This window comes from Leptosomus discolor, chromosome 2 (genome assembly GCF_034619465.1).
Source record: "Leptosomus discolor isolate bLepDis1 chromosome 2, bLepDis1.hap2, whole genome shotgun sequence".
NCBI classification, from domain to species: domain Eukaryota; kingdom Metazoa; phylum Chordata; class Aves; order Leptosomiformes; family Leptosomidae; genus Leptosomus; species Leptosomus discolor.
The window spans coordinates 24,028,636-24,053,191 of NC_141392.1; the positions used below are offsets into that span (position 1 = coordinate 24,028,636).

General features: G+C 44.4%; 1 protein-coding gene across 1 annotated transcript in view; it reads left to right on the plus strand.

Annotated features, from left to right (window-relative positions):
* The window catches only part of KIZ (kizuna centrosomal protein), a 51,586-nt gene that overhangs the window by 20,521 nt on the left and 6,509 nt on the right, over window positions 1-24,556 (plus strand). Inside the window, exons 7-12 of the mRNA XM_086460377.1 lie at window positions 3,915-4,049; window positions 5,160-5,327; window positions 6,700-6,850; window positions 10,447-10,606; window positions 11,611-11,676; window positions 21,039-21,138. Coding sequence (XP_086316503.1) covers window positions 3,915-4,049; window positions 5,160-5,327; window positions 6,700-6,850; window positions 10,447-10,606; window positions 11,611-11,676; window positions 21,039-21,138 — 780 coding nt within the window. The remainder of the gene's footprint in view (window positions 1-3,914; window positions 4,050-5,159; window positions 5,328-6,699; window positions 6,851-10,446; window positions 10,607-11,610; window positions 11,677-21,038; window positions 21,139-24,556) is intronic.

Here is a 24,556-nt window from a genome sequence, read left to right on the forward strand (position 1 = left end):
AGTGGTGGGGTCTTATTGCCAACAGCTGCAGTCCCAGAGCATCAGCTGTGGTACCAATCACAGCTGGATTTTTGACCTCACGATGCCCTTGTAAGACAGGGAAGCGCATCCCCAACACGGTGGGGTAATACCCACTGTGACCTGGTCCTTGGGGTTTGCCCAGGTCGCACAGATGGTCTGGCTTTGCTCCCTCGCTGTGTTCGAATAACCCCATGCCAACCTCTGTCATCCCTTCCTGGGTCCCCACCTTGTTGTGCCCCATCCCTCCCACCTTTACCTCCTGTCTCTTAGTTCTGAGAGTCTGTTTGCCACTGGTTCTCTCTGTCGTGCTTCCATGTCCACATCCCCCTTCACCCTGGCTGTCCTACCGCTGCCTGGCTGCACAGTTTTGTGACCTACAACTGCTGCTTTTCTCCTGCCTGCGCTCCCTTAGCAGCATGCTTTTAGTTCCTTGTCCTCTACACCCTCGGCACCCATCTCCCTCCTCACCACTGTTTTCCTGCCCCCAGTCACAGCAGAAATATTGAAGAAAGCCTTTTCTGCAGGCACATGCCGCATTCCAGCGGGTGCTGCTCCTCTTGGCTCTCCCTGCCCTGTGCGGGCACTATTCACGTGCAAGATGCCCCTAGCTGGAGTGCTTAACTAGATACAGGGTGGTTAGATGGTGGCTGTACGTTGGGGAGAGACCACACGTGATAGAAACCAGCTGTTTTACCCCTGGAGAACGAGGAGTACTCTTTTGCCAGTTGGGTTTTGGTGTGTGGGGTTTTTTTCCTTTTTTTGTTGTTTGCAGCTTTTTAATCTGCTTAACGCATCTGTTCTTGCTGCATTCATGGTCACGTTGTCTTGGGTACTGATTTCAATATTAGTTTGTATTTTAATAGATGACAGGTGAGCAGAAACTAGTGGCCATCAATATACACTTCTGTAACTTTATCATTTCATGTTTGCATCAGGCTGTTGCTTGCTATGGAAACATCATCTAATTTACATGTAAATAGCTTTTACCCAGTTTTTCCTTTGTATAACACCTGTTAATCATAGCACTTTGCAGGGGAGTCTCATAGAGTGCTTGCCTTTGCTAGAGAAGTCATAGCTGCACGGTGGTGATTTAACCTTTTGTTCTCTCCCTGTTGGTGCTAGCGATGCCTCGCTGTTCATAAACGGATGAAAATATTGTGCAATGCTCTTGAAGCCCAGCTAAATTATATGAAAGGTTTCACTGCTCGCATTATCTCTGGAGCACGACTGAAACCAGAACGTGGAGGTTTCCTCCTGCATTATACCAAGCTGAATACCTCTGTTTCTCAAGGCCATGGAAGTGGGATCGCCACTGTCAGCTGTTTCTGCAGAAAAGATAGAAATTTTAATTTGTTTTACCTGAATGTTAAAACACAGATTGAAATTTTAAAAATGGCAGGCATGAAAGATCTCGTGGAGGGATAAGCAGCCTTTCCATTGTTGTGCTTGTAACAGGTGGGCTTTCCAAGTCCATCTTTCTAATGCACGTGGAATTCGGCATGCACGCTGGAGTCTTGCAAAATAATTCTTGAGCTGAAAATCTTAGGGAAAAGTTTCCAAGTTATTGGTACAAGAATTTCAATTATATAAATTACAAAAAGTATGAGAATGCAACTTTTCTTTTCGGTCTGAATGTATCATGCCACAGATTGACAAAATGAATAATATCACGAGTCCTGCAATGTCCCTTCAGTCCGCGTGGTTTCCCTTATGAAATTCCTATGCCGGCTGAAGAAATATGTTGATGTTATGCAAAACTATGCATCTTTGTCACCTTAAATTGAAATATCTGTACCTTGGACTTTCCCAATGCAGCAGTGTCACTGCTGTGGCATCTGAACGAAGTACCACATTCCCTTGCCTGTTGTCTTCGGGCTGTCTGTACACTTTTGGTGTATTATTTGAAATTAGTACAAGTGATAGTGTTGAAAGGAATTCTGTCATGCAGAGATCACAGCTTAAGAGTGAAAGAAAATTGTTGTTGCATGTCAGGAAGTCACAAGTTTACATTTTTGGAGAAAATGCCTTTCCTACCATACTGCAGAGATTTTTTTTTTTTAAAGAATTCCCCCCCCCTCCCCCCGTAAGTGTTTGCCGGTCATATTTACCCCTGGGTGAGTTCAGCCTAGTTTCAAACTGCTTTCTCTAGCTGGAAGAATGGTTATCACGATAACATCATCGAGTTGTTAACCGAATATAGGTGATGTTGCTATGAAAGGTTATTTAGCATAAGGCTTGTGCCTTGGTTGCAGTTCACAGTAGGCTGCTGCAATTTTGCTAACTTAGTTATTAAAAATTACAATTTTTGGCAAGTAGCTTCTGTGTTTATGAGCACTGCTGGGTGGGTGTGTCGATCTGAGGCTGTACACAAGCATTTTCAGACTCATCCTGCTGGCTCAAACCATGTGAGAGCCTGGGCTGTGTCTTTTCTGTTCAGGTCTGCAGCCCTGGAGCCTGCAGGTGAGCAAGGGGATGTTCAAGCAGCACCGTAAAGGCACCTGATCTCCCCACCTGCCAGGTGAAGCCACCCGATAGCTCCGGTCCTTGGCTGCTTGTTGCTGGTCTGAGCTACTAAACCAGAGGTGAAAGGCTGCGTATCCTCTTACCATTCCTTGCAGCACCCGGTCCTTTCTTTAAGGGCTTAAACCCAGGGAGTGGGAGGTGGGGGGGAGAGGGTCTCTGAGAATTAGCACAGGGAAAGATGATGACTATTTTAAGGCCTATGCTGAGGGGGTGAAAAAAGGCAGAGCTTATGCCTGTGCTGCTTCAGCTGCATTGAAGAGGACTTAGCACAGATGGATTGTGCATTACAAAATGTAACACATAATTCAAGCTGTCAGCTTAATCAGACTGTTTCCAGGAAGCAACCTGTAAAAGAGAAGGACCTCTTGTTTGCTGACCTCTGATCCGTAGCCTGCTGCAGATTGTCATACATTTTGTTTTTCTTTATGTTGGTGTCCCTTCCTTCCCCTTCCCTTTTTATTATTGTATCCCTCTCGAGTGGCACCCTGGAAGGACCACCCAGTGGGAGGAAAACAATGGGAAATGAGCTGGCCGCTAAAATACAGGGTTTGTGAGACTGGGGGAAAAGAAAAAGCACTGTTTAACTGCATATGTGATCTCCCTGGTATTGTTTTGCTTATTAAATGTCTAGGAGACTCGACTAAATGCACGGCAGCTCCCACTTAATTGTTCACTGTTGCCCAACAGTCCAATGGAAAACACAACTTTTGGTACAGCTTAACACGACTGCAAAAATGATGCAAGTATTTGTGCACAGAGCTTTTCACTTGAGGGTGCGTAAAGCAAGGTTCACTGTATAAATATGTCGGCTTCTACGTATGGAAAAAAAAAAAAAAAAAATCTTTATTTGGCCTGTGGAGCTCTGTGGGTGCAGGCCCAGCTGGGGCATTGCTGGTGGAGACCTGGCCTGGCAAGTCCCCAACAAAGCAGGCAGCCGGCCTGGACCTGAATAGCCATTTACACCTCTGTTCGAGGATTAGCCTGCTGTATTGTTTCAATGTTTAAGTCCTCATTTGCATCATTATAGAGGTGCAGCTTCATCAAAACCCCTCTGAGGTCCCCGTTATGTCCCCATACCTGTAGGTGGTCACCAGATTTGTTTCGATTGTGGAGGTGAAGGAATTAAACTACTTGGGGCGGGGGTAATATCAATGCAGCGTCTCAGGCCCTGGCCGATTTTTGGATGGTTTGGTTGCCCATGTGGTTTTTTCTTCCTACAGAGCTCAAGCAACGTGGTTTTTTGCTGCTATTTCCTTTGAAAAGCTAAAATGAGGGTGTTTATTTTTCCAGCTGGTGCGATGGGAATGCATTTATTAAAAAACCTGTCACAACCCAGGTCACTTCAAGCCCCATTTGCTGTCTGTCCACAGGCACTGTGAGATGCTGGTGGGACTTTCCCCTGCACTGCACTTGATAGAAGACGTGGTGGTGAGGATGAGCCCCCGGCACCGGGCGCTGTACCAGGGCGAGCATGTGGGGATGATGGGAACGGCGGAGCTGCTCAGGTTGATACCCCTTCCCTGTGAGCTGCCTGCACCTCAGCCCCGTCCCCTGTACTCTTGTTTGCTTGCTGCCGTACATCTGGCGTAAGGCTTGTAATAATTTTGATGTTGATCGCTTACACGCTTCTAATTGAATTCAGGTGAGCCATGGCAAGAGACTGTTACCGAGCAGCTTTGCAGGAGCCTTTTGAGATTTCAGCTGGGGGTCCTCGCTCTTGCGGTGACAAATGGCCGGCGCATACAGCAAGCGGGCTCCTGCAAACAAACGTTGCTAGTTGCTAAGAGGCCTCCCTCCCCGCACACCATTTTAATGTCATCGGAGAGCTGAAATATGGCACTTAGAAGCACATGTGCAAATTACTCCAACAAATACTCTTCCCTAAATGTAGCACTTCTTGCAGCCTCGCTCCACAGATCCCTTAGGTGAAGTAAATGCTTATTCCAAGAACAAGAGCGTCTCCTTAGCTAGTAATGCTGATATGGTTTACTGAGGTAGACAACAATAACCAGAAAAATAATATCTTCAAGCTAAAAGAGCAAAGAGAATCACCAAAACCCATGTGTTAACAAAACTGGGGTCAGAGTACCCTTGCTGTCCATCTGCACCACAGGCTCTTCATTACAAGAACTGTAATTCTGAATGGCTTTGTAGTTTTATTTAAAATTATATGTCAGCCTCCCCAAACTAGGGTTCTGGTAAGTGCTTGATGGTTAGAGGATTTCTAGGGAATTGGGAGGAAGGGTTCCCAAACTGAACTGGCTCCTCCAGCCTACCACTGGAGGTGGGTTCCTGCAACGTAACCGCTTTGGACATGGCGTGGCCGGGGCTGCCTCGCCAAGGAGCAGTTTCACTGAGTGAACGTGCACAGGTTCCTTTCTGCCTGTCAAAAAGCAAAGGTGTGAGATTCAACCTGGCATTTTCTAAGCACTGGGTTTGACCTCCCCGTCCTGTTCTGCATCTTTTGCAGAGAGCATCATGGCTGTTGTCCCTCTGGACTGTCCCACCAGTTATCCCATTAGCCAGGAGAAGTGTTACAGATTCTGCCTCCAAACCGATGCTGGCTGACTGGGCTTTAAATAAGTGTGGCATGTAATACCTGCTTTATTTTGTAGCTTTTGTAAGCGGGCCGACAGTCTGAAAGATGATGACGACCTTGAAGCATGTGAAGCCCTCGTCCTTCATCAGCTTCGGGCTTTATTACAGAGCACTCTGAATGGATGCCTTCCACCTGAGAAAACACTCCATGCTAAAGGTAGAGCAGTGGATGAAAACCAAACCAGGTATCACAGGCACAAAACTTGCACGTGGGTGTGATTAACATTCCTTTCCTTTCTTCCCCAAGTCTGCTCTGCCTCTCCAGTGCAGAGAAATCAGACCTGGGGCCAGACCTCCAATTGCACTGGAAAATAAAGACGTGTGAGTGCTGATCTTTACGCATCCTGGCAGCAGCCCTGCGACTCAGAACGAGAACGCTAAGCAAATTCATTTATTTTCCTTTTCATTCACTGATGGTGAATCTTATTCCGCTGGGCAGCACTCGGGCTGGTTCGCCCCCCCATCCCACCCAGTCCATAGCATCTCCTGCCCCTGGCTGTTCCAGCAGAGAGGGGAAACTTATTAACTTCAGAGAACTCTTAGCCAGTAATTTCTGTGATCTTCAACATGAGTCTTGGGCACATATAAGGATGAGGAATGTAATTTTAAGAAGCAAATTATTTTTCTGTGAAGCAGAAGATGCATATAGCCTTTAAAAACAATAAACTGCAGTTATTCAAAATGTTTTTTTTTCCTGTGAGTATGCCACAAGGACAAGCAAGAATGGATTTTTTTTTTTTTAAGGTCTCTCTAATACAGTAATGAAAACAATTTCCATTCTTTCTTACTTAGCTTCTGTCTAGACCTTCTTCCCTGTTACAGGCTTAGCAATGCTCAAGTGTTAGCAGGATCGGGGCACTTGTGAGCGCTGAAGAATGGTCTATTTAACTGTACCTGGTTCTCCTTTCGAGACTGATACGCCTGCGAGCACTAATACGTTGTTGTATTTCCTGAATGGTTTCTTAGGGACAAACACTTGTGGAGTTAATTGGAATTCACTCCTCTGTTTGTGAAACTTCATTGGCGCAACTGGAAAAACAAACATCTTTGGCAAACAAGATTGCAGTATTTATATTTTCTGCATTAAAAGAAAAGGCACTTTTGCTTGAAAATAGTAAAAAGAATTCTAAGAGGAGGGGAAAAAAAAACCTAACAAAAAAAACAAAACAACAAAACCCAAAACAAGACAACCCTGGGGAAGTAAGTGCCCAGCAGAGTGCCTGCTGGGGCAAGTGGGGTCTGCCCAAGGCTGAGACTAGGGGCTGCAGAAAAGGTTTGATGTCTCTCGATCCTGAGTCTCAGGACAGAACTGGGGGACAGACATGATAATAATCACCCCTGCCCATCCTTCCCGCGTTTGCGGAAGTCACAAGTGACTACTTAGGTTTTCCACTTTGGAAGTTTTTAAAAGAAAAAGTGGGAATTAAGGACAAAATGTGAAATGGCTTTTCCCACTGTGCATTGACCCACTTGTCCATATCAATGAGCAGTGTGGCACCTGTGTGAGTCTCGTGTACGTGGGGTGTCCCACTGACGGTGCTTGGGTTTGTTTCTCAGGCCAGACCAGCCGCAGGACGTGGACATGCTGTGGACTTACTTGAGCAACCATGCCTTGTTCTTGAAAAAGCACCAGGTTCAGCTCACGGAAGAAGTGGCGAGGATGTTTGAAAGCCTGCTGGTTTCCAGCAAGAAGGCGCTGGACGGCCAGGTTGGCACTTGTGTCTAATAATACCTAAACCAGGGACACTTAGAGACTAGTTTGCACTGTTAAGGCAAGATGGGCCCTGTGCCACTAATGCGATCAGGTGTGTGGGCTTTAAGGGGAATGACAAGCAGTCTGTGTTCACTGATCGGCCTTGGGGACAGGAAGGAGGTAGGTAAGGAGAGAATATGAGTTCTCCAGTTGTCTCGGGGCAAACATGTACAGCACTTCATCCCATGAAGAAAATGGCCTCTCTAAGGTCTCCAGGAGGGTGTCTGTTTTCCACCCTTCAAAGCAGTTATTTATTTAAACAAACTCACACACTTGCTGTGGTGTGGATTTATCACAAGGCTTATATCATCTGTCTTTCTCTGTGGCTTAGTAGCTTTTTATCATGAATGATGTATTTGAATCTATTTTAAAACAGAGTTATGTTTAGTACACTGAATACGCAGAGCATTTTACAAATAGTAGCATGGTCCTTTTTTTAAAAAAAAAAGTTAACACAAAAGGTTATAAACTAACTCTTAAAAAATAAATTCAGCATTTGATAGATACACGAGTGCCCCGACCTCTTGTGCTGCAGCCCCAGAGCAGCCAGCTGCACAGGGAGGGCAGGGCCCCAATCCCCACTGCCTCTGGCTGCAGCCGTGCCAGGGGAGCTGGGGCTCTGGCACTGAGGTGATGTCCCCGCTGGCTCTGCGCTGCCCCTGCGGTGGGAACTGGGAGATCTGCCAGGCAGCCTGCCGGTAACAAGTTGGCCCAGTGCTGTGCTCCAAAAAATATTTGGAAAAAAAAAAAAAATGAAAAAAATTTTTCCTCTCATCTTTAGTGGGAAATTAAAGTGGTTTGAACTGCTTTGCTATATTCTGGTTTTAATAGCATTTGAAACAAGTAATGAAGATGCAATATTTTAGTCCATTGTACACTTTTGATTACAGCCAGGGTAACTTCTTTTTCTCTATGTGGATAAGTAATTTGTATTCTGGCCTTAAAACATTCAGTCAAGTGGAAGAGATGAGCAAGGGATAGATCACTGCACTGGTGACAGATAAACAAATAGCATACATAAATTTTAATTGCATGTAAAAACTTTGTCACAAAGTCAAAGCTCAATAACACACGGTTCATGGGTGAATATACGCAGTAATAATCTGTTCATTGCTACGTGTTTCTGTGGCCCACGCAGATGCATTTATCGCCTATTAAGTGGATCCAGCTAGTTAACTGTAATGCCAGGATGCAGCCTCTACTTTGAAACACCTTATTTCCAAGCAGGTTGCACAGAACAGGATCAGTGTAAATTACACAGTGTGCATGTACAGACAGGATCGGTTGCTTTACCATAAAGATATATATAATATAGTATCAAACTCTTAAGCTATCTGCACCTAAAGATCTTGAATATTTATGACTCCAGAGTTTGAATTTTTGGCCCATGTTGATGACCACTTTCTCTGAGGGCTTAAAGATCTGTCAGAACCCCATTGGGTGCTGGTACTGCACAGCCAGGCAGCAGAGTGGAGGTGCAGGAGGGAGCTTTGAGCTCCTGACCGTACAAATAGAGCTGTCAAGTCTGCCAGCTCCATCCCTGTCAGCACTTGTGGTCCACAGAGGTTTGGTGATAACCAGCAGCAGGTCCGCCTTCACTGCCAGTGCCTTAAGCATCTCACCCATTCCAGTGGTCCACAGAGTCTGTCTGTCCACCTGCCTCTCTTTTCCTCGTCTCTTACCACTCGGTTATGTCTGCTATTCTCTTATGTCTTACCAGTTTTTCTCTTCTACTAGTTTTTCTCTTCTCTCACAGATCTCTCCCATTACCCCTGTTAAGAAAACTGGGTATAGTTCCTGTGGACATGGGACAGCTGTAGGGAGCTGGCCTGGTAGAACACCTGTTCTGGGCAGTGGGATAGTCTCCTGGCTGTGAAGGCTGGGGCCTGGAGTGCCTTTTTCAACCTAGTCACGCTCTTGTCAGAATGAGACCTGTGTGGCTCCTGGAGCATGTTAGAGGTCTTTATGCCCTGATGGAGATGTCAGCCACCCCGGAGTCACCTTGGTCCCTGTGACTCTGAATGCTAAGCGTTGGTTCTCCTGGTGGGACCCTTCCTTCTGCCTGGACTAATTACAGTGTCAGAGTTTACATCGATTGCTTGTATTTGAGGATGGTGTTTCATGCCTATTTGTGTGTTAAATGGTACTGCAAATAGGTAAACGAAGTACTTCTGGTGTGAGAAACCCACACTGAGATAAACTGCTACATGGAAATCAACTTCTTCCAATAGTAAAGGTTTCCTAATCCTGCCTGTAATTTAAGGGATTCTTTACATTAAGAAAATAAGACTTAAAATCACCGTTTTTTGAATTGAAGGAGCAGCTTGCTCACATTGGGTTTGTATGGAGATTTCTCATATGTAAGTTTAATAGAAAGAAAAAAAAAATCAGTGATCTACTTGCTTAAGACTGAAAAGTTCCTATTCTGGGCTCCTGAATAAATATGGATTAATGAGGAGGGCGCAGATGCAGGAGAATAAAATGTTCTTGTGAGTCCAAAATGTTTTGGTTCAAAGCCATTCCATACTCTCAGGGCAGTACATATAAAATAAGTTACAGAAACCTGGAGTTCTCTCTGAGGTGTTGGTCCTTGTCATTGAAGGCTTTTTTTTTTTTTTTTTAATTCAACTACTGGTTTGTTAAACAATTCGATAATTAGAGAAAAAAAATCTAGTAGATTTTAAAGATTCGAGTCTATATTTTGTCCTAAAAAATAAAACCAAGAGGAACGCCTCACGGGTAAAGAAGAGATAGGAAGGATGCCTACAAAGCCTTTGCTGCTTTTTGTGAAATAATAAATGCCAGGAAGGATGATTTCTCCTGCCCTTGGAAAGAGCGTTATAAAGCCATACGCAGTGCTCTTCTATAGGTGGATGGTAACCAAAGAAGTTCTGGCTTTATTTTAAGCCTGCTTTTAAGTCAGGCATCTTTATGGTACATTCAGCTCCCTGTAAAGGTATTGGCTTCCAACTTAATTTTTTGTGTCAAACATAGGTTTAACTCTGGAGCACTGAACGGTGCTGCTGCGGAGGGCTGCGTGCATGAGCAGGGGGGAACATGCAGGAATAACACAGATTAAAATGGGAACCATGCCTGGCCGAGACTAGTTTGTGCAAGCTGCATTGGGTTCTCTGCCTTCAGGTGCATCAGTCTCGGCATTGTTTTAAGCTGCAGTTAGTGCTAACGCTGTGGGTTAACTTGCCTTGTTGCTGCGTGCCTGAAATGGAGAGATTTCTTTTTGGTCTCTTGCAGTGTATTTGATAGACCCTTCTGTTTTGCTTACCCTGAACGCATGAGGCAGGGAATGCTGAGAATTTCCAGAAAATCTAGTGATTAAAAGAATAACTCAAAGTTTGTGTGACTTCAAGGCAGAATGCAGTTCCTGAGCTGGTGCTGATTTAACTCGGAGGTAATTTAACATCTAGCAAAACAAAAGCACTCTGGGACCAGATTACACCGTGAAGTATAGATTAGCCTAAATGTATGTTGGAAAACGCTCGAGGCGAAGGATAATAGGGCTGCGGCTATTTTTATTTTTTTTAATGCTGCAGGCTCTACCGGTGTTGAGAGAGGTCCTTCCAGAAGAGTGTGGGGGTAGGTCATCTATTCAGAGTAATGAATCGTCTTGCAGCTTGCCAGCGATCCCAAACGACGGCGGGGAAATAAAGCAGGCGAAACACGCTCCCTGGCTCACCGGCACGGGAGAACAAGGTAACAAGTGTTCAAAGGTCCAGCCGTGTGCTCAAAGTTATTGTCTTTCTCTGTATTTTCTATCCAAATCTGAAGGGGACTGTATTTGCAATGGGCAAATTAGTGTGTATTTGTAATGAACTTTGGGGGGATTTTCCTAAATATCTCAGTGTTGTTTGTCAGTCTTGTTCACCTCTCAAAATGAGTGATGCCTGTTGCGACTATGTTTTTCTGCAGGGGTAGCAAAGCAAGCCTTGTGGCCAGTGCTAAAAACAGATCTATAGGTGTGCATGTATTTGAAAAATGTCTGCAGTTTAGAAATTGTGGGCTATATTCGTTGCCTTTTATTATAAAGTCATACAGCAGAATAAATTTTCAAACATAGAAGTGTTCATACTGAGAAAGGTGTGCGATGCCCTTTGAGAGCTTAGAAGGGGAATGCGTTTGTAAAAACCCAGTTAATTTCTTTAGATAAGGAAGCGATATATTAGTCCGGCATAATAACGGTGATGGCAACTTGCTCAGTCTGCTCTCAGAGCATCCCTTACATCAAAGTCCAGAAGAGACAGGCAATTAGGTTGCACTGCTCTTTACACGGCAAATGTAAACAAACTGCTTTAGGCCTCCTAAATTCACGCGACTTTTATCCGTGGAGGAGACGGAGACTTTGATTTAGACTAATTTTCCGCGGTCTGTATGATATACGCTGCTGCTGTCGGGCTGCCGGAGGAGATCGCAGAGTTACTGTGGGTTGTTTGTTTCCTAAATCCCATTGGGTCTTAAATTATTTAAGACATTTGGTTAGCTTGTCCTTTTCTCTGGGAGCTACAGAGAGGCAGGGCAGCCTCGCATGTGAGGAAAGTTCACAGTAGGCGCCTCTTTTAAGAACGGTAATGGATAGTTTAGATCAATAAACAAGAGATAACAAAAGTGAGAAATTAAAGGGAGTAGGGCTTAAAAGCAAACAAACCAGTCTGATCACTGCGACTTTGAAATGTGTTTCATTATGGTGTGTTCACATCCAGAAGTCACAAGCTGGTGTGAAGATGAGAGCAAGGAGGAAAGCACAGTCGAAAAGATTCCTATTACAGGTAAAAGTAATGGCTGCATATTAACCTTGAATCCGGTATTCAACATTATTATATAATCAAAACATGGCATTTTAGTGGTTTGGGTCCAGTAATAGTGAGTAAATTCAGCTACTGCATACTGAGCGCAAAGATTAAATGTAAGATCATAAAGTCCACGCTTACGTTAACATAAACCAAGATGGAAAATAACAGCGCCTATTTAATTCCTTGTAATCATGTTATACATTTAAACCGTGTGAATATCCTGTCATTTAGCCTTTCGGGTCCCTGTATCAGTGTTACAAAGGTCAGTCTCCATGGGGAAGATCCAGTAATTATATGGCAAACTACAGATGTTTCTGATTTGATTCTTTTCTGTTCTCGAGTAATTGAATGTGTATCATTAGAATAAGCACAGGGAAAAACCCTGCCAGCCAGGAAGCTGTGCCTTCGCCTCTGTTACAAAAGCTGCCTGATAACACAAAATTTTTAGCAATAAGGGTTTATCAAGACGTGTTCAGGTCCTCCCGCAGCAGATGTACGAGGCTTGCGAAGGATCCCGGGTGTCGCTGCTTTTTGGTCCTGGGGTGTCAATAACGCATTAGTATTCAGGGCAGGGCTCTCTGCAATGAGTCGCAATTTGCTTCGCCTGATTTTGTAAAGCGGTGGGCTGCTTCCGTATAAATTTTGATGTTTGGGTAAATATTTATTTATGCAGGTGTGTACTCTGACAGAAAGGTGCGAGGGCATCTGCTTATGCAACGCTCGCTGTTGCTTTTCTGCTCTTTTACGGCTGCAAAATAGCCTGTCTTTCAGAGAGCAATTCATTTCTCTATAGAGGTTTTCCTCTGCTGCTTTTTGAGCCTAATTTGCAGCTGAAATATAAAAATGTGCTTCTTGTATTCCTGAATTATACTGCAGCAATAATATTCCCATGTTAGCCCAATAAAATTTAATTATTTTTTTTTTCCTAGAGTAGAAGGCTTTCCTTTTGCCTGCTTCTTAAAATGTCCTTCAGTCACATAAGGCAACACACTTTCATGAATTGCATTGATTTTCAGAGGAATTTAAAGCCACTTAAATCTTTTTCATGAAACAAAATACACTTCTCATTTGAAGATTAATCTAAAATTTTGCAGATCTTGGGATGGGTTCGATTTGGTTTGTAATTTAAGAGGATTCAAATTTAAGGATCGAGGTTTAAGTTCTGTAAACCGCAGAGTGCCAGCAGGAACAATGTCGGGAATGGTGACTCCCTCCAGCTAATGCCATCACTGAGACTATTTTTTTTTTTTTTTAAAGGACAATACCAGCTCTTGAGTTTGGATCTCTGTAGCTGCCAATGCTTTTGGTTTGCTTCTCCCCACCCTGAATTTTATGACTTATCACTACCGGTTTAGCTATGGTTTTCCACACAAATTTGTCAGGAAATTCTCTGTTGCAGTTTTTCCTGGGGGGGACCCCGATGGTCTGTGCGGCTGGCTGCTGTGTTGGGTGTCGGTTACCAAAAGCCAAACCACAGTGGACACCCCCTTCCCCACTTCTTCCGTAGCTTTCTTACTGAACAGGCATGCAAATACCAGTACTTCCTATTTGTAAAAATGCCGAGAAACTCTCCCTGACCTAAACCCCGAAACCAGTAACTCAGTTTAAAATCTGTTCTCTCTGAGTCCGCTTTATTTGCTGGTTTGCTGCAGCGTGTTTCCAGTAGCCAGCAGCCGCATTGTCTCTAGGAGTGAGACTTTTCATATCTCACTTGAAAGCAAAGTCGCTCCTTTTGGATGCGATTCATCTTCAGCCCATGATCTTCTCCGGGCTGCTTGTTCTCTTCTGGCTCCTCGCCCTTCCAGCCTGTCACTTTTTTTCCTTTTTGCTCATCATTATTTGCTGTAGACTGTGGCCCTGGAGCTCTGACATTGTTCTGTGCCTAAAACAGAGGCAGCATTTCTCTGCATTGTCTTTTGGGCTCAAATGACTTGTTTGAGGGCTTGGCTTTTTGTTTTTAGATGAACTGATATTTAATGTCCGTTCTATACATGATCATTTTGTTGTACAACTTTTTCTAAGCTTAAGGGATACAAATTCTGGTTTTTTTTTTTCAGTACTTGCTGCATTCTTTAAGGGCTTTAAGTGGTGGTTTGAAACTCTGGAAGCCTTGGGGGTTTTTGGGTTTTGATGGACTTCATTGTGAGGGCTGGGTGGACGTGTTTCCAAGCAGTCTTCTGTGATGGCGCTTTATGAATGCTTCTGTAGTTCTGGTTTATTTTTCTTCTGTTGCAGAAAAAAAAAAAAAAAAAAAAAATTAATATTTTGTAAATATTCCAGAAATATCTGTGGGTTTTTTCATGCCTGGAGGGAAGGAAGGAGATAGTTGTGTGGCTTTAGGGGAAAGGGCTTTAGAGTCGTAGCTAGACATCTGACGCCATGCCCTTAGAGACAGTGTATGTTGGTACCTGACTCCACCCGGAGCTCTTCTAAACAAGGCTTGGACAAAAACATCTGCTGATTTGTTCCCATCCACGGCAGGACCCGTGAGCTTTTCAAACCCCGAGTCAACTGGGGGCACGGGGGCAGTGTGGCTCATAGCATAGAGATGGTTCCTCTCCTAGAGCCTTGCCCTAAGCTTGTGGAAGGCTGTGCTGTGATAATTGACTTTAAAAGGATTATATTTTGTGTATGGTCTCACCCAGAGAGGAGTTGGCTATTAATAGCAATCTTATTTTATACGAGGTTATATGAGGATAGAGGAGGATATCTGGACTTGTTCTCATTTTCTTCATCGATGCTTTGTTTTTTATTGTGGGAAGACACGTAAAAGAAATTGTTCAGCTTCTTTGCTGTTCCTGAGCTAGGCAAATAATGCAAGATTAAAAAGAAAGAATAAAGTCCATTATTTCTTGTTTTGCTGTATGACTGTTTTAAGAGTCTCATTTACAAGTAGGAAACTGCTGATTTTATTGAAGGGGCAGGTTTCTTAAATCTTTAACAAAACCTGATTTCTCTCCCTACCCTTCATTTATGTCTTTGATTTAAATAGAAGTTAAAGCTATAAAGCATTCGAATTAAAAAGGTGTTACTTCTCCATTCCTCAGGCTTCACTTTCACAGCATCCTGAATGTCACCTTCCAGCTACTCTCCAGGTATAAAATCTAATGTAGAAATAAGGAGGAAAAACCCTCTTAAAAAAAAAAAAAAAAAGCACTTTCTTATGTATATCATATGGGAACATGAAAGAGCACAAATCCAATTCTGCTTTCCTTGTTAGGTCACCTTTAATGAGCCAATAATCCTGCCAACACTTTTCCCACACCCACGTGTCCTTCCTAGTAAGGTCCTCCTTTGAGTTTGAAGTTAAAAGGTTCCCGAGGTTCCACTTGGAGTGCACTAATAAAGGCGTTAATAAGTCCACCCAACTTTTTGCTTCATTTGGTATCAGCCCATTCGCAACTGCTGTTACGAAAAAAAGTTCATCTGGATGCGATTAATCACTGCTGCTGTTGTGGTCTGACAGAACTACCTTGGCACCGCCTAAGGCTGTGTGTTTTGCTTAAATGAGTTTCGATTACCTACTTCAGTAGGTGATGTTCTACAATGCTTGACTTAAGTTCCTGGAAGACCTCGGAGTCTTTTTCTAGTTATGAATTCCTGGGTGAAAAATCTTCTTTGATGTTTAAACGGAGGCAGCAGCTTCTAGAAGTATCCTCACTGGATGGCTTGCTCCACTGGGATTTCCCAAGCCCACTGGTCATCCAAGTGTCCACTCTTGAGCAGGATAGCATCATACATTGGTATGTTATGATAAGAGTATTTATCTGTCTTTATTTTTTTACATTGAAAGGAAGAGGGGAGATATCTGTTGGTATGTGACCTACTTCTGGATGCTAGTTACTGCAGTGTTCTGTCAGGTTTTAATTTGGAGATTTTTTCCATCTCTTTGCTCTCCGAAGAGCACATCCTTCTATCAGATTTGCAGGTAGCCTTTATTTCTCTCTGTATGCAAGTTTTCTGCTTTATCACAAGGGAGATTGGTGCGTAGAAGAGCCTGTATGCAGCCAGCACGCACACCTCCGGTCCCAAGGCAGAGGCGTGCACAGTGGCTGTGGTGTGCTGGCCGCGGCGCAGCTGCTGACAGCCCACCTTTAATCCCATGTATCTGTGCAGATCATCAGCAAGAGCAGTAATTAGTGTTAATGTGGTGGAGGAGCTTGTTCAGATTTAAAATTCCTCTGGGCAGGGACTATTGTTAGTTTTCTATTTTGGTATAGGACCTAGCAGCATGGCAGCCCAGACCTACCAGGACTGCTGAATGCCAGTGCAATAACTATTGCCAAGGCAACTGTAAAACTACACAGCTTGCAGGCTCAGCTGATCCTGATAATATTCCTTTCAAGGCATTATTGACTTTGAAGTCTAGTGGCAGCTGAAATACCCAAGCTGCAAACTATTTTATTGGTGATAAAAGCACACAGGAGCAAAGTTCCTTTTGGTGTAGGCTCTTGCTTGTGTATGGGAAGAAGATGCAGATACGTGTCTGGGTTGAGTCTGTGAAAGCACTGGGTTCTCTTGCCCTCCAACTACCTCTGTTTGCACAGGGGATTATTGATTGTTATTGGCAATAATGGATGATAGCCATTAATAGCTTTTGAGTGGCATACAAAGTGCTCTTGTTCCTCTCCTGGCAGAGCAGCACCTACTGTTCTACTCCTGTGCCTTGCTCACATCCTTTGTCATGTAGGGTGAAGATTCCAGTTTTGCTTATGAACTGTCTGGGGCTACGTGTGAACACAGTGGGATTTCTGTTTTCCCAGTCTGCATTTTAAAACCCAGCAACCTTATGAGTTACCTTTCCCGTTTGCAGACAGGCAGAGTCAAGCACTTGGAGATTGTCCATAGAAAGATGGTTTGCTGTCTGCAGGTGACTTTTCTGTGCTGGGACTCTAGCTGCAACGAAGGGCTTTAAGGCTGGTTTTGTTGTTTAGAAAGTGTGGGCTTCTTCCTCAGAGAGAGGTAATACAATTAGCAAGATACAAATATTGCAAGTACAAGGCCAAGAGCTTTCTTATCTCTTCATTTGTGGAAAACTGCATCACATCACTTTTTTTAGCTGCTGAGGTGTTTGGCTATAAATTGATAGATGCTGCAATCTAGGCCACAGGGGGAACACACAGAAAAATACCTTCTTTTCGGTTCTGTGCTGGTACAGTATGTTCTGGGTTAAAGATCACTAACTGCTCGGCAGAACAAAATAATAGCAGTTCATTATGCAACAACGGTACTTTTTTCCTGGAATTGTTGGCTAATGAAGAAAACTACACCCATTTGGTTCACAACAAAATTGTAAAAGCTGACATGAAAGCGGCTTTGACCTGTGCCGACTGCACGATTAATTCAAAGCTGAAAAGTGTAGAGTGTTTCTAACTAATAGTGGTATCGCAGATCCTTTGCTCGTTGTGAGTGGAAGGTGCGATGCATGGGGAAAAAGGCGTGAGGGGAGCCGCGCTGTCTGGGACATCCCAGCTGCCCTTCTGCTGCAGCATTGCTTGATTAAGAACTTTCCATTAGTAACATCCCAGTTTGAGTTTAAAGACTTGAGTTTTACCAAGCTTGTTCAGCTGTGTCTGGGCAGTATGGGCTGGCCATTCAGGCTGAGTAAATGCTGGAAGGACCCCATCCGGGCAGCTTTGACCCTGCGCGCCTGCATTGCTTCTGGGCTGTCTCGGGAACACGAGAGCTGGTGATGCAGCGAGGCCACTCCTTCCAAACACCGCCTGGGCAGAGAACAGCAAGCAGATGGCACCTGTCTCTTAGCAAGAATTTACTGAATTTGGATGAGAAGGGAGACGTGCTTTTTAGCAAGCCTGTATTACGGCCCTGGAGGTGTTACAAGACGGCTGTCAGGAGCTGCTGCTCTCCAGCAGTGCTGACGCAGCCCACAGCCATCCTCTCACTTCCACTTTTGCTTCCCAGTGCTGCTGCTCCCTGCTGAATGATTTCTATGGCATTGGCAATTCCTTTATTCAAGGGTTTCAGTCTGCGTGCTGCTGATGTGCTCTAAACCCATCTTTTTTTTCCTTTTCTTTTCCTCTTCTCCATTCAGTGCATCTTTCTTGCCAGGGCTATCATGTTCCGCTGTGTGCTCAGGGCAAAACATATATTTGTTTCAGCACCACACACCTCTCGCTGTCCCCAGCCTGCGACAGGGAGGGTATGCCTGGCTGTTACAGCACAGCAAGTCAGATGCTTCCAGCAAACCAAACAACAGAAACGCACACACACCCCAGAATAAAAGTATCTTTTTGAACTAAGTTGCATTTAACCTTAAACACGCTGATTGGTTTTATGAAGGAAATACACTGATCTGCATAAGGGTTTTATGGCACGATGCAGTGCTTAAGGGTTTTCTCTTCTAGCAGCGATTTCTTAGATCTTCTCTGCCCTGTATGTTGCAGCGATTGCTGGTGCTTTCTCACAGTGCTGAAGCAAGTCCTGCCATGTTCCCCTGATTGGGCTGGTTTTGTGGTCAGCGCTGCACGTCTGTAACCGAGACTTCCTTTCTGCCAGCTCACAGTGCGGACACGCTGTTGAAGGCATGGGGAGCGAGTGGCTGAGTGGGGTAAGAGGAGATAAGAGCCAGGTGTCTGCTCGGCACACAAAGCGGCAGTCGCTGCACCCTGGCTGCTCACGCCTTGTCAGGCGCTCCATGGGTGCCACAGCCCGAATGAATCGCCACGGCAGGCTTTGCAGGGAGATGGGCTGGTGGGCTCAGGAGTTCCTAGAAGGATCTCCCATTTCTGTAGGGTGCATAGGATGTAAGTCAGCACAGCGATGCTTGAGGGGAATGACTGGACTGATGAGCAAGGCAGCCTGGTGTAACTAAGGCAGAAGTGGGGACTGATAGCCTGGCATTGTATTATAATTGACAAGTAGAGCAAAGCTGGGCTCTGAAGGGTCTTAAAGGTGAAAAGGTCTTAAAGGTTTGTGCTATGTTTGATGTAGGGGAGGGAAGTGCAGGCATAGAAGGGATGGGGGAATGGGCTTTTCAGGCTGGTACATAGGCAAAAGCTGTAAGGAGAGCTGCACAACAGCAATGGCCTGGTTTGAGTTTTGGTAGAGTGGGCAAAGCCCTGGCCTTTGAAGTGCCAGCTGGAAAGGTGTGGTGGGTACGGCAGACCAAAGATTGGCTCCGTATCACTGCCCTGAGGGACAGGAAGAGCATTCAACAGCAACAGAGAAAGTCACTCGTGCACAGGTAGAAGCACTTCCCGAGTTTGCAGATACGTTCCTGCCGCAGAGGGCCCCATTGACAGCAAGCTAGCTGTTGGGTCCCTGCTCAGGTGTTCCCAGGCTCAGCTTGAGAGGGAAGGCTTTGAGAGGCACATATCAGATGCAGCCCCTTAACTGGTGTGCTAATACTCTGGAGCTACCATCTGCCCTGGACACTCCACCTGTTATAGATGGGGAGGAGGAAAAGTGTTTGGTCCATTAACAGGCTGTAATGAGGCGGATGTGTCCCTCTGCACGTGCAGGGCTGAAATGGGAAGGGTTGTTGGGGCTGACAATTTGTGCAGAGGCTGTTTGCTTCACGCTGTCCTTCATGCCAGGAGCAGGCCTTGGACGCGCCGGAGCCATGTCTGAGGGCACATGTAACTATGGCCTGTGGTGTTCTGCTAGCCAGGCACAACTGGCTCCGTGCAAGGCTCTCCAGAGGCAGAGGGATGCCCCTCTGAAGCAAAGCCGGCTCTGTCCCTAGGCAAGAAGCGAGCACGTAACCTCAGCCACATTGCGTGTTGGAGTTTGAATCTGTGCGTGAGGAGCCCTGAAAAGTACACCACTGTTAAGTGCCTTACTGCTGGAGTGAGCAGCAGTTTCTGGGAGTTCTCACTTGATTAGACTAAATTAGCTTTTTTTTTTGTGCTTTTCCAAAGTAATGTACAAACAGGCGTGAATATTCATCTCTTTGTGGTCAGCAGTTTCTCAGTGCGTGCCCACATTGCTGGGTCTGCAGCCATGAGCTGCCGTCAGCCTTGTGTCCGGATGTCCTCCATGATCTCCGCAGGTCTCTGCTCCTCTACACATGTACATCGCAGGGGGGTGGTGTCCCTTTTCTTTTCCTTTTCTCCCCTCTCATTCATGATTTCTCCATGCATTCTTGGGAAGCAGTCAGACTTTGTTCCGCAAGCAGCATGCTGCTGCCAGGGCAGCTCCTGTGCCCGAACTCTGCCATCTCCTGTGCTGGCCAGGCAGCTGGCATCTTCTGGTTGCAAGCACCCGAGACTGAGCAGGGTTTGTGCAGCCACAATCGAAGTGCAAAGTGGTGCGATCTGCTGGAGCGGACTGGTAATGTGCATGTCCAGTTAGAGAGCAAAGTGTGCAAGATGTGCAGAAATACTAAATGGTCCTGGGTTGGAATGAAGTTGGTAACAATCAGGGCTTGTTTGTAATTTCAGTCCTATATATATATATATATATATATAAGTATGTATGTATGCAAAGTAGCCTTTTAAAGTGGGATTTGTACTTGAGCATCACGTCTTTTGGAAATGAGTACAAAGCTGAGCAATTGTATAACTCCAGTGAATTAATTTGTTTACCTTTTTTAAAAACAAACAAACAAACAAAACCACAAAAAACAAAAAACAAAACAAAAAACCCCCACCAGTCTCTCCAGAATGGAGATGAGATACACAGAGCAGGGAGGGGGAAAGGAAAGAAAGTGTGAATAAAAGATTTTTAAATAGTTGGGTGTTTGGCTATTTAAGTCCCAAGATTTGGGTCTCCCAAATGCAGCTCTATTTCAAGAAAATGGTTGAAAATACTGAGGTATTGAATAATATTAAGAGAACTGTAACTATCCAAAATAATCTACATTTAAGGGGAAGGAGAATAAAAATAACCTTGCTTCCTGATTAACTAAAGGAAATTAGAACTCAGGGATGATAAAAAAAAAAGAGTAAAAAACCCAGAAATCCTTTAAGTTTTGCTTAAAGTTGCCACAATGCAATACAGCTCTCGCTGTATCTCACAGCATCACAGATGCGCTCCTGAGAGCATCTCGGTGTTTGCTCTTTTTTTTCTAAAATGAGGTAAAATGTGCAAAAGTTTCACTGTTTACAGGAAATCATTATCAGATAACTTGATAGTGAGAGTGCCTTGTTTTCTGTGTTTTAAACAAATTTCTACTTACTCATGAGCAAACAATGTCGAGGCAGATACTGTAGCTGGTGCTGCGTGTTCCTCTTTCGACTTTGCCATCAAACAGGGAGAGCGGCAGTTATGTGCATCCATTTGAAAATACGAGCGTGTGGCTGCCGGGGACTGCGGGTTGCTGCAAGATCCAGCCGTTACCATTTGACAATTAATAATTTCATGTTTTTACTTAACAGGCTGGGACAATGGCGAGAATAGTTCCAAAGCAAAAGCAAACCAAGAAACGCAATCAGAAACTAGTTCTTCATCGAATGAGAGAAGTCTTCCCTTGTCGAGGTAAAGTTGTTAATTCCTGTAACATTTGAAATGCTTCTGTAGAACAAGAAACACTGACAGAGAGTGACTGAAGCTGTGATTGTTTTATTCTTTCACTTGATCTAGGGTTAAGGTTTGTATTTATGTTTCTCTAATAACAGGTCTTAAACTTTGGTACACCTTAGAAAATATTTGTGTCAAAGCCAAGTATTGTATTGCAGCTGTTGTTTTCTCGTTTTAAGACTCAATTGACATCTCAGTGAACCACAAATTAGCGTGTACAGCTGCTCTCAGTAGGGCTACTCAGGAGCCAGACAATAGGAGTTGTCAGGAGAGGGGCAGGCGTAAAACATAAAGTCTTCAAGAAATAAAGTGGTGGGTTTCTTCTCTGTGTATCTGAGATATAAACTAGTTGTAATGGGATAACACCTTTCGTGGGCTGGGGGCTTGGGGGTTTTATATTTGATTTTTATTTATAACGTGGGGTATTGCTCACATGCCTTTCTTGCTTTCAAACCAAGTGTGTTTAATTAATGGCCTTACATGTACCTAAAGGGTGCAGTTTGTTTTGGTTTTTTTTTAAAAAAAAAAAGGGAAAAGAAGAAAATGTTAGTTTGTGGGGGTTTTTTAAACTGCAACAGTTCCCTTTGGGTCCCTGAGCTGTTCTGTTGGATGTTCCTTGCACTGGCCCGTAGCAGCAATCCAGCAGCAGCCAGCGTATTGGTGGTCAAGCAGCAGCAGAAAATAGGGTGTAACACGGCCACCTCGTGAAACACTGGCAGGGCTGCAGACCCTCCTCTGCTCGTGCTGGAGCAGCCCCACGAGCGGGTGCGGGTGCTGCTGCCGTGAGAGCGGCCAGCAGCAGCGCCCTGGGGAGAATTCACAGTGTTTTGAGAGATGCGTACCTCCTCCGTTCGCACGGCATCGCTGTCTTTCTGCAGCTGCTTTATGCTGTTGTTGACAAAGTCAGTTTTGATGCGAAAGACGATTCCAATTTTGCAAGTGTTGTTCTGCATTGTGTGTTAAAATCACAGTATTTCTGTAATTCTTCCAGTAAATAAAGACAAGCCGTAACACGGTATTGATGAATGGCATTCATGCCTTTCTTTAGGATTAATTCTTATAGTCTTATGCTCAAGCTCTTTTTTTCTTTTCTTTTTCTTTTTAAATTTTCTGGAACTTCAAGAGCGATGTTCCAAATCTCACTCCAAAATGCAAGGGTGCTCCTAGAGATGAATTTTTAAATGTAAAATTTAGGCACTCAAGCCTGGGACAGCAGGAGGAGAAGGATCAGGCCCTGAAGAACTTGCTGTAGGATCACTGCTAAGCATCTGAAAAAAATACATGTAATTCAAAACAAACTATTTTTTTATGAAAGAAAGTCTCCAAGCTCGTTTTCCCCTTGGGTGTTGCACTGCCTGCTGCTAACACCTTTGGCAACTTTTGCATTTTTCAGATGTTGTTCATATGGCATACTTTTTTTTTTTGCACTCTTTCTTTTTTTTCAAATTCTTATTTGTGATAAATTCTAAATAATTCACTCTGCCCTATAATTTCCTGCCTTTCAGTGCTGAGAAGCAAGTGCACTTCATGCGCTGATACATGACGATGCTGCTTTAAAAAAAAAGTCTTTTACAACAGCTTAAAGGTAGTTTTTTCTAAAGGAGTCAAAACCAACACAGATTTCTAAACATGAAGTTAGCTAACAGCCCTTGCTTTCGGACGCTGAAATCTACCCCGCAGACAGGGAAGAGCAGTGAGGAAGACTGAGAAATGGAGGAGGTGGCCGGCCGCTGGTGTGCGGCCAGGCCGCGGCGCGGGTTCCCGGCCGCTCACGTTTGAGCGCTCCACTTACTGCAGTCACTTCTCGGGCTTTATTGCTTTTACAAGTGGTCTCGAAACCCACTACTTGAGAATAAACATAACTGCGTGGCGCTCCTGTGGTACTTTTTATAAATTCTTCTTTGCTCCGTTTTGTCACTGAGCTGATGAGTGACCTCGCAACAGACCCCGCTGGACCTAAAGGAAAAAAATGGCTTCCTCTGATGTCCTCCAGACAATAATTACGATGTGCCAGTTAAGCCCAAACTACAGCTGAGGGATTTTACTTTAAAGCAGAGGCTCGGGCGCAAAAATGCATTTATAGCTCTTTGTCTGGCACCTCATTATGTGTGGGCCTGATTCATTAAGTAATTGGTTTGCAGTTGTTTACATGAGTATTAAGGCTTTCTATTCAGCGGCCTTTGAGAGATACATTGTGCAAATGTTGCATGTTATGAATGTGGAATGAGGGGCAGGGGACCGGTCCTATTGGCTAAACACTGCGCTCTGTTGAAAAGCGAGAGAAAGAGATTGGGTGCTGCTTTGCATAGCAATGACTTTCTTAATAAGCTTTACAGATTAATACACACAAGCTATAAAAGATGCAAAGAGATACTCTTAGCACATTTATACATGCTCATTTCACTATTATGGTACTGGAGACGGGAAGAATTGAGGGCTTTCATATTCGGTTTTTCAGTGCATGTCTTCAGTGCATGAGACTTAATAGAATCCGATGTTTATTGTATTATAAATCATGGGGAAGTAGGCAGATCTGCAACAGTTTATTATTAAAGATTCTTTCAATGTAAATCTTTTTCTGCCATTGTATTTCCTACAGCAAAATCATTTTGTGGTTGAGTGGGGATGAAAGGCATAATGTACGAAGGAGTGAGTCTTAATAGGAAGCTGCTCTCCGAGTAAAGACCACTTGTTCCCTTTTGTTCGGGGGTGCATGCCAGAGCTTCCTCTTCTCCCGCAAATATCGTCCTGCCCGACGTTTAGCTACAAAACTACTTTGTCCTGGCTTCTTTTGCTTTACTGAAGGAATATTTGCACATGCGGAGATGCAGCTTTCGATCGAGGAGTTAGCGTTTTGCAGCAGCAAAGAGCGTACTGAATTATACAGTTACTTGGGGGAAAAGGTATCAGAAGTCAGGCCTGGATCTCTCGGCGAGAGCGGGCAGCAGGCGATGTGTGTGGCATTTCGTGGGGCTGTAGCGATGGATGCAGCCAGTGGAGGTCACTAGCTTTCTGGGTCATTCTGAATTTTTGAGGCAAGCAGTTTATTTTTTTTTCTTTGACTTGTTTGTGCTGTCTCGTTTCAAAATAATCTGGAGATTAAAAATGCATCATCAACTGGGAGCCAAAGAACAACTTTAATTTGTCAGGACACAAACACGGTCTAAAGTATTTTAAACTTCGATTAATCTGTCTTCTGGAAGTAATCCCATCTGGTCTCCGAAGGCTGTTTCTTAGTCAAAAGCCGCCTTTACGAAACACAGATGTAAGGACGTGCAAATAAAAGTGGGCAGATTATAATTCATCCTCTTAATTATTCTCGGGGGTGATGCTGGACCCTGGCGCCGAGGCAGGCTGGCCATCGGGGGGCACTCCG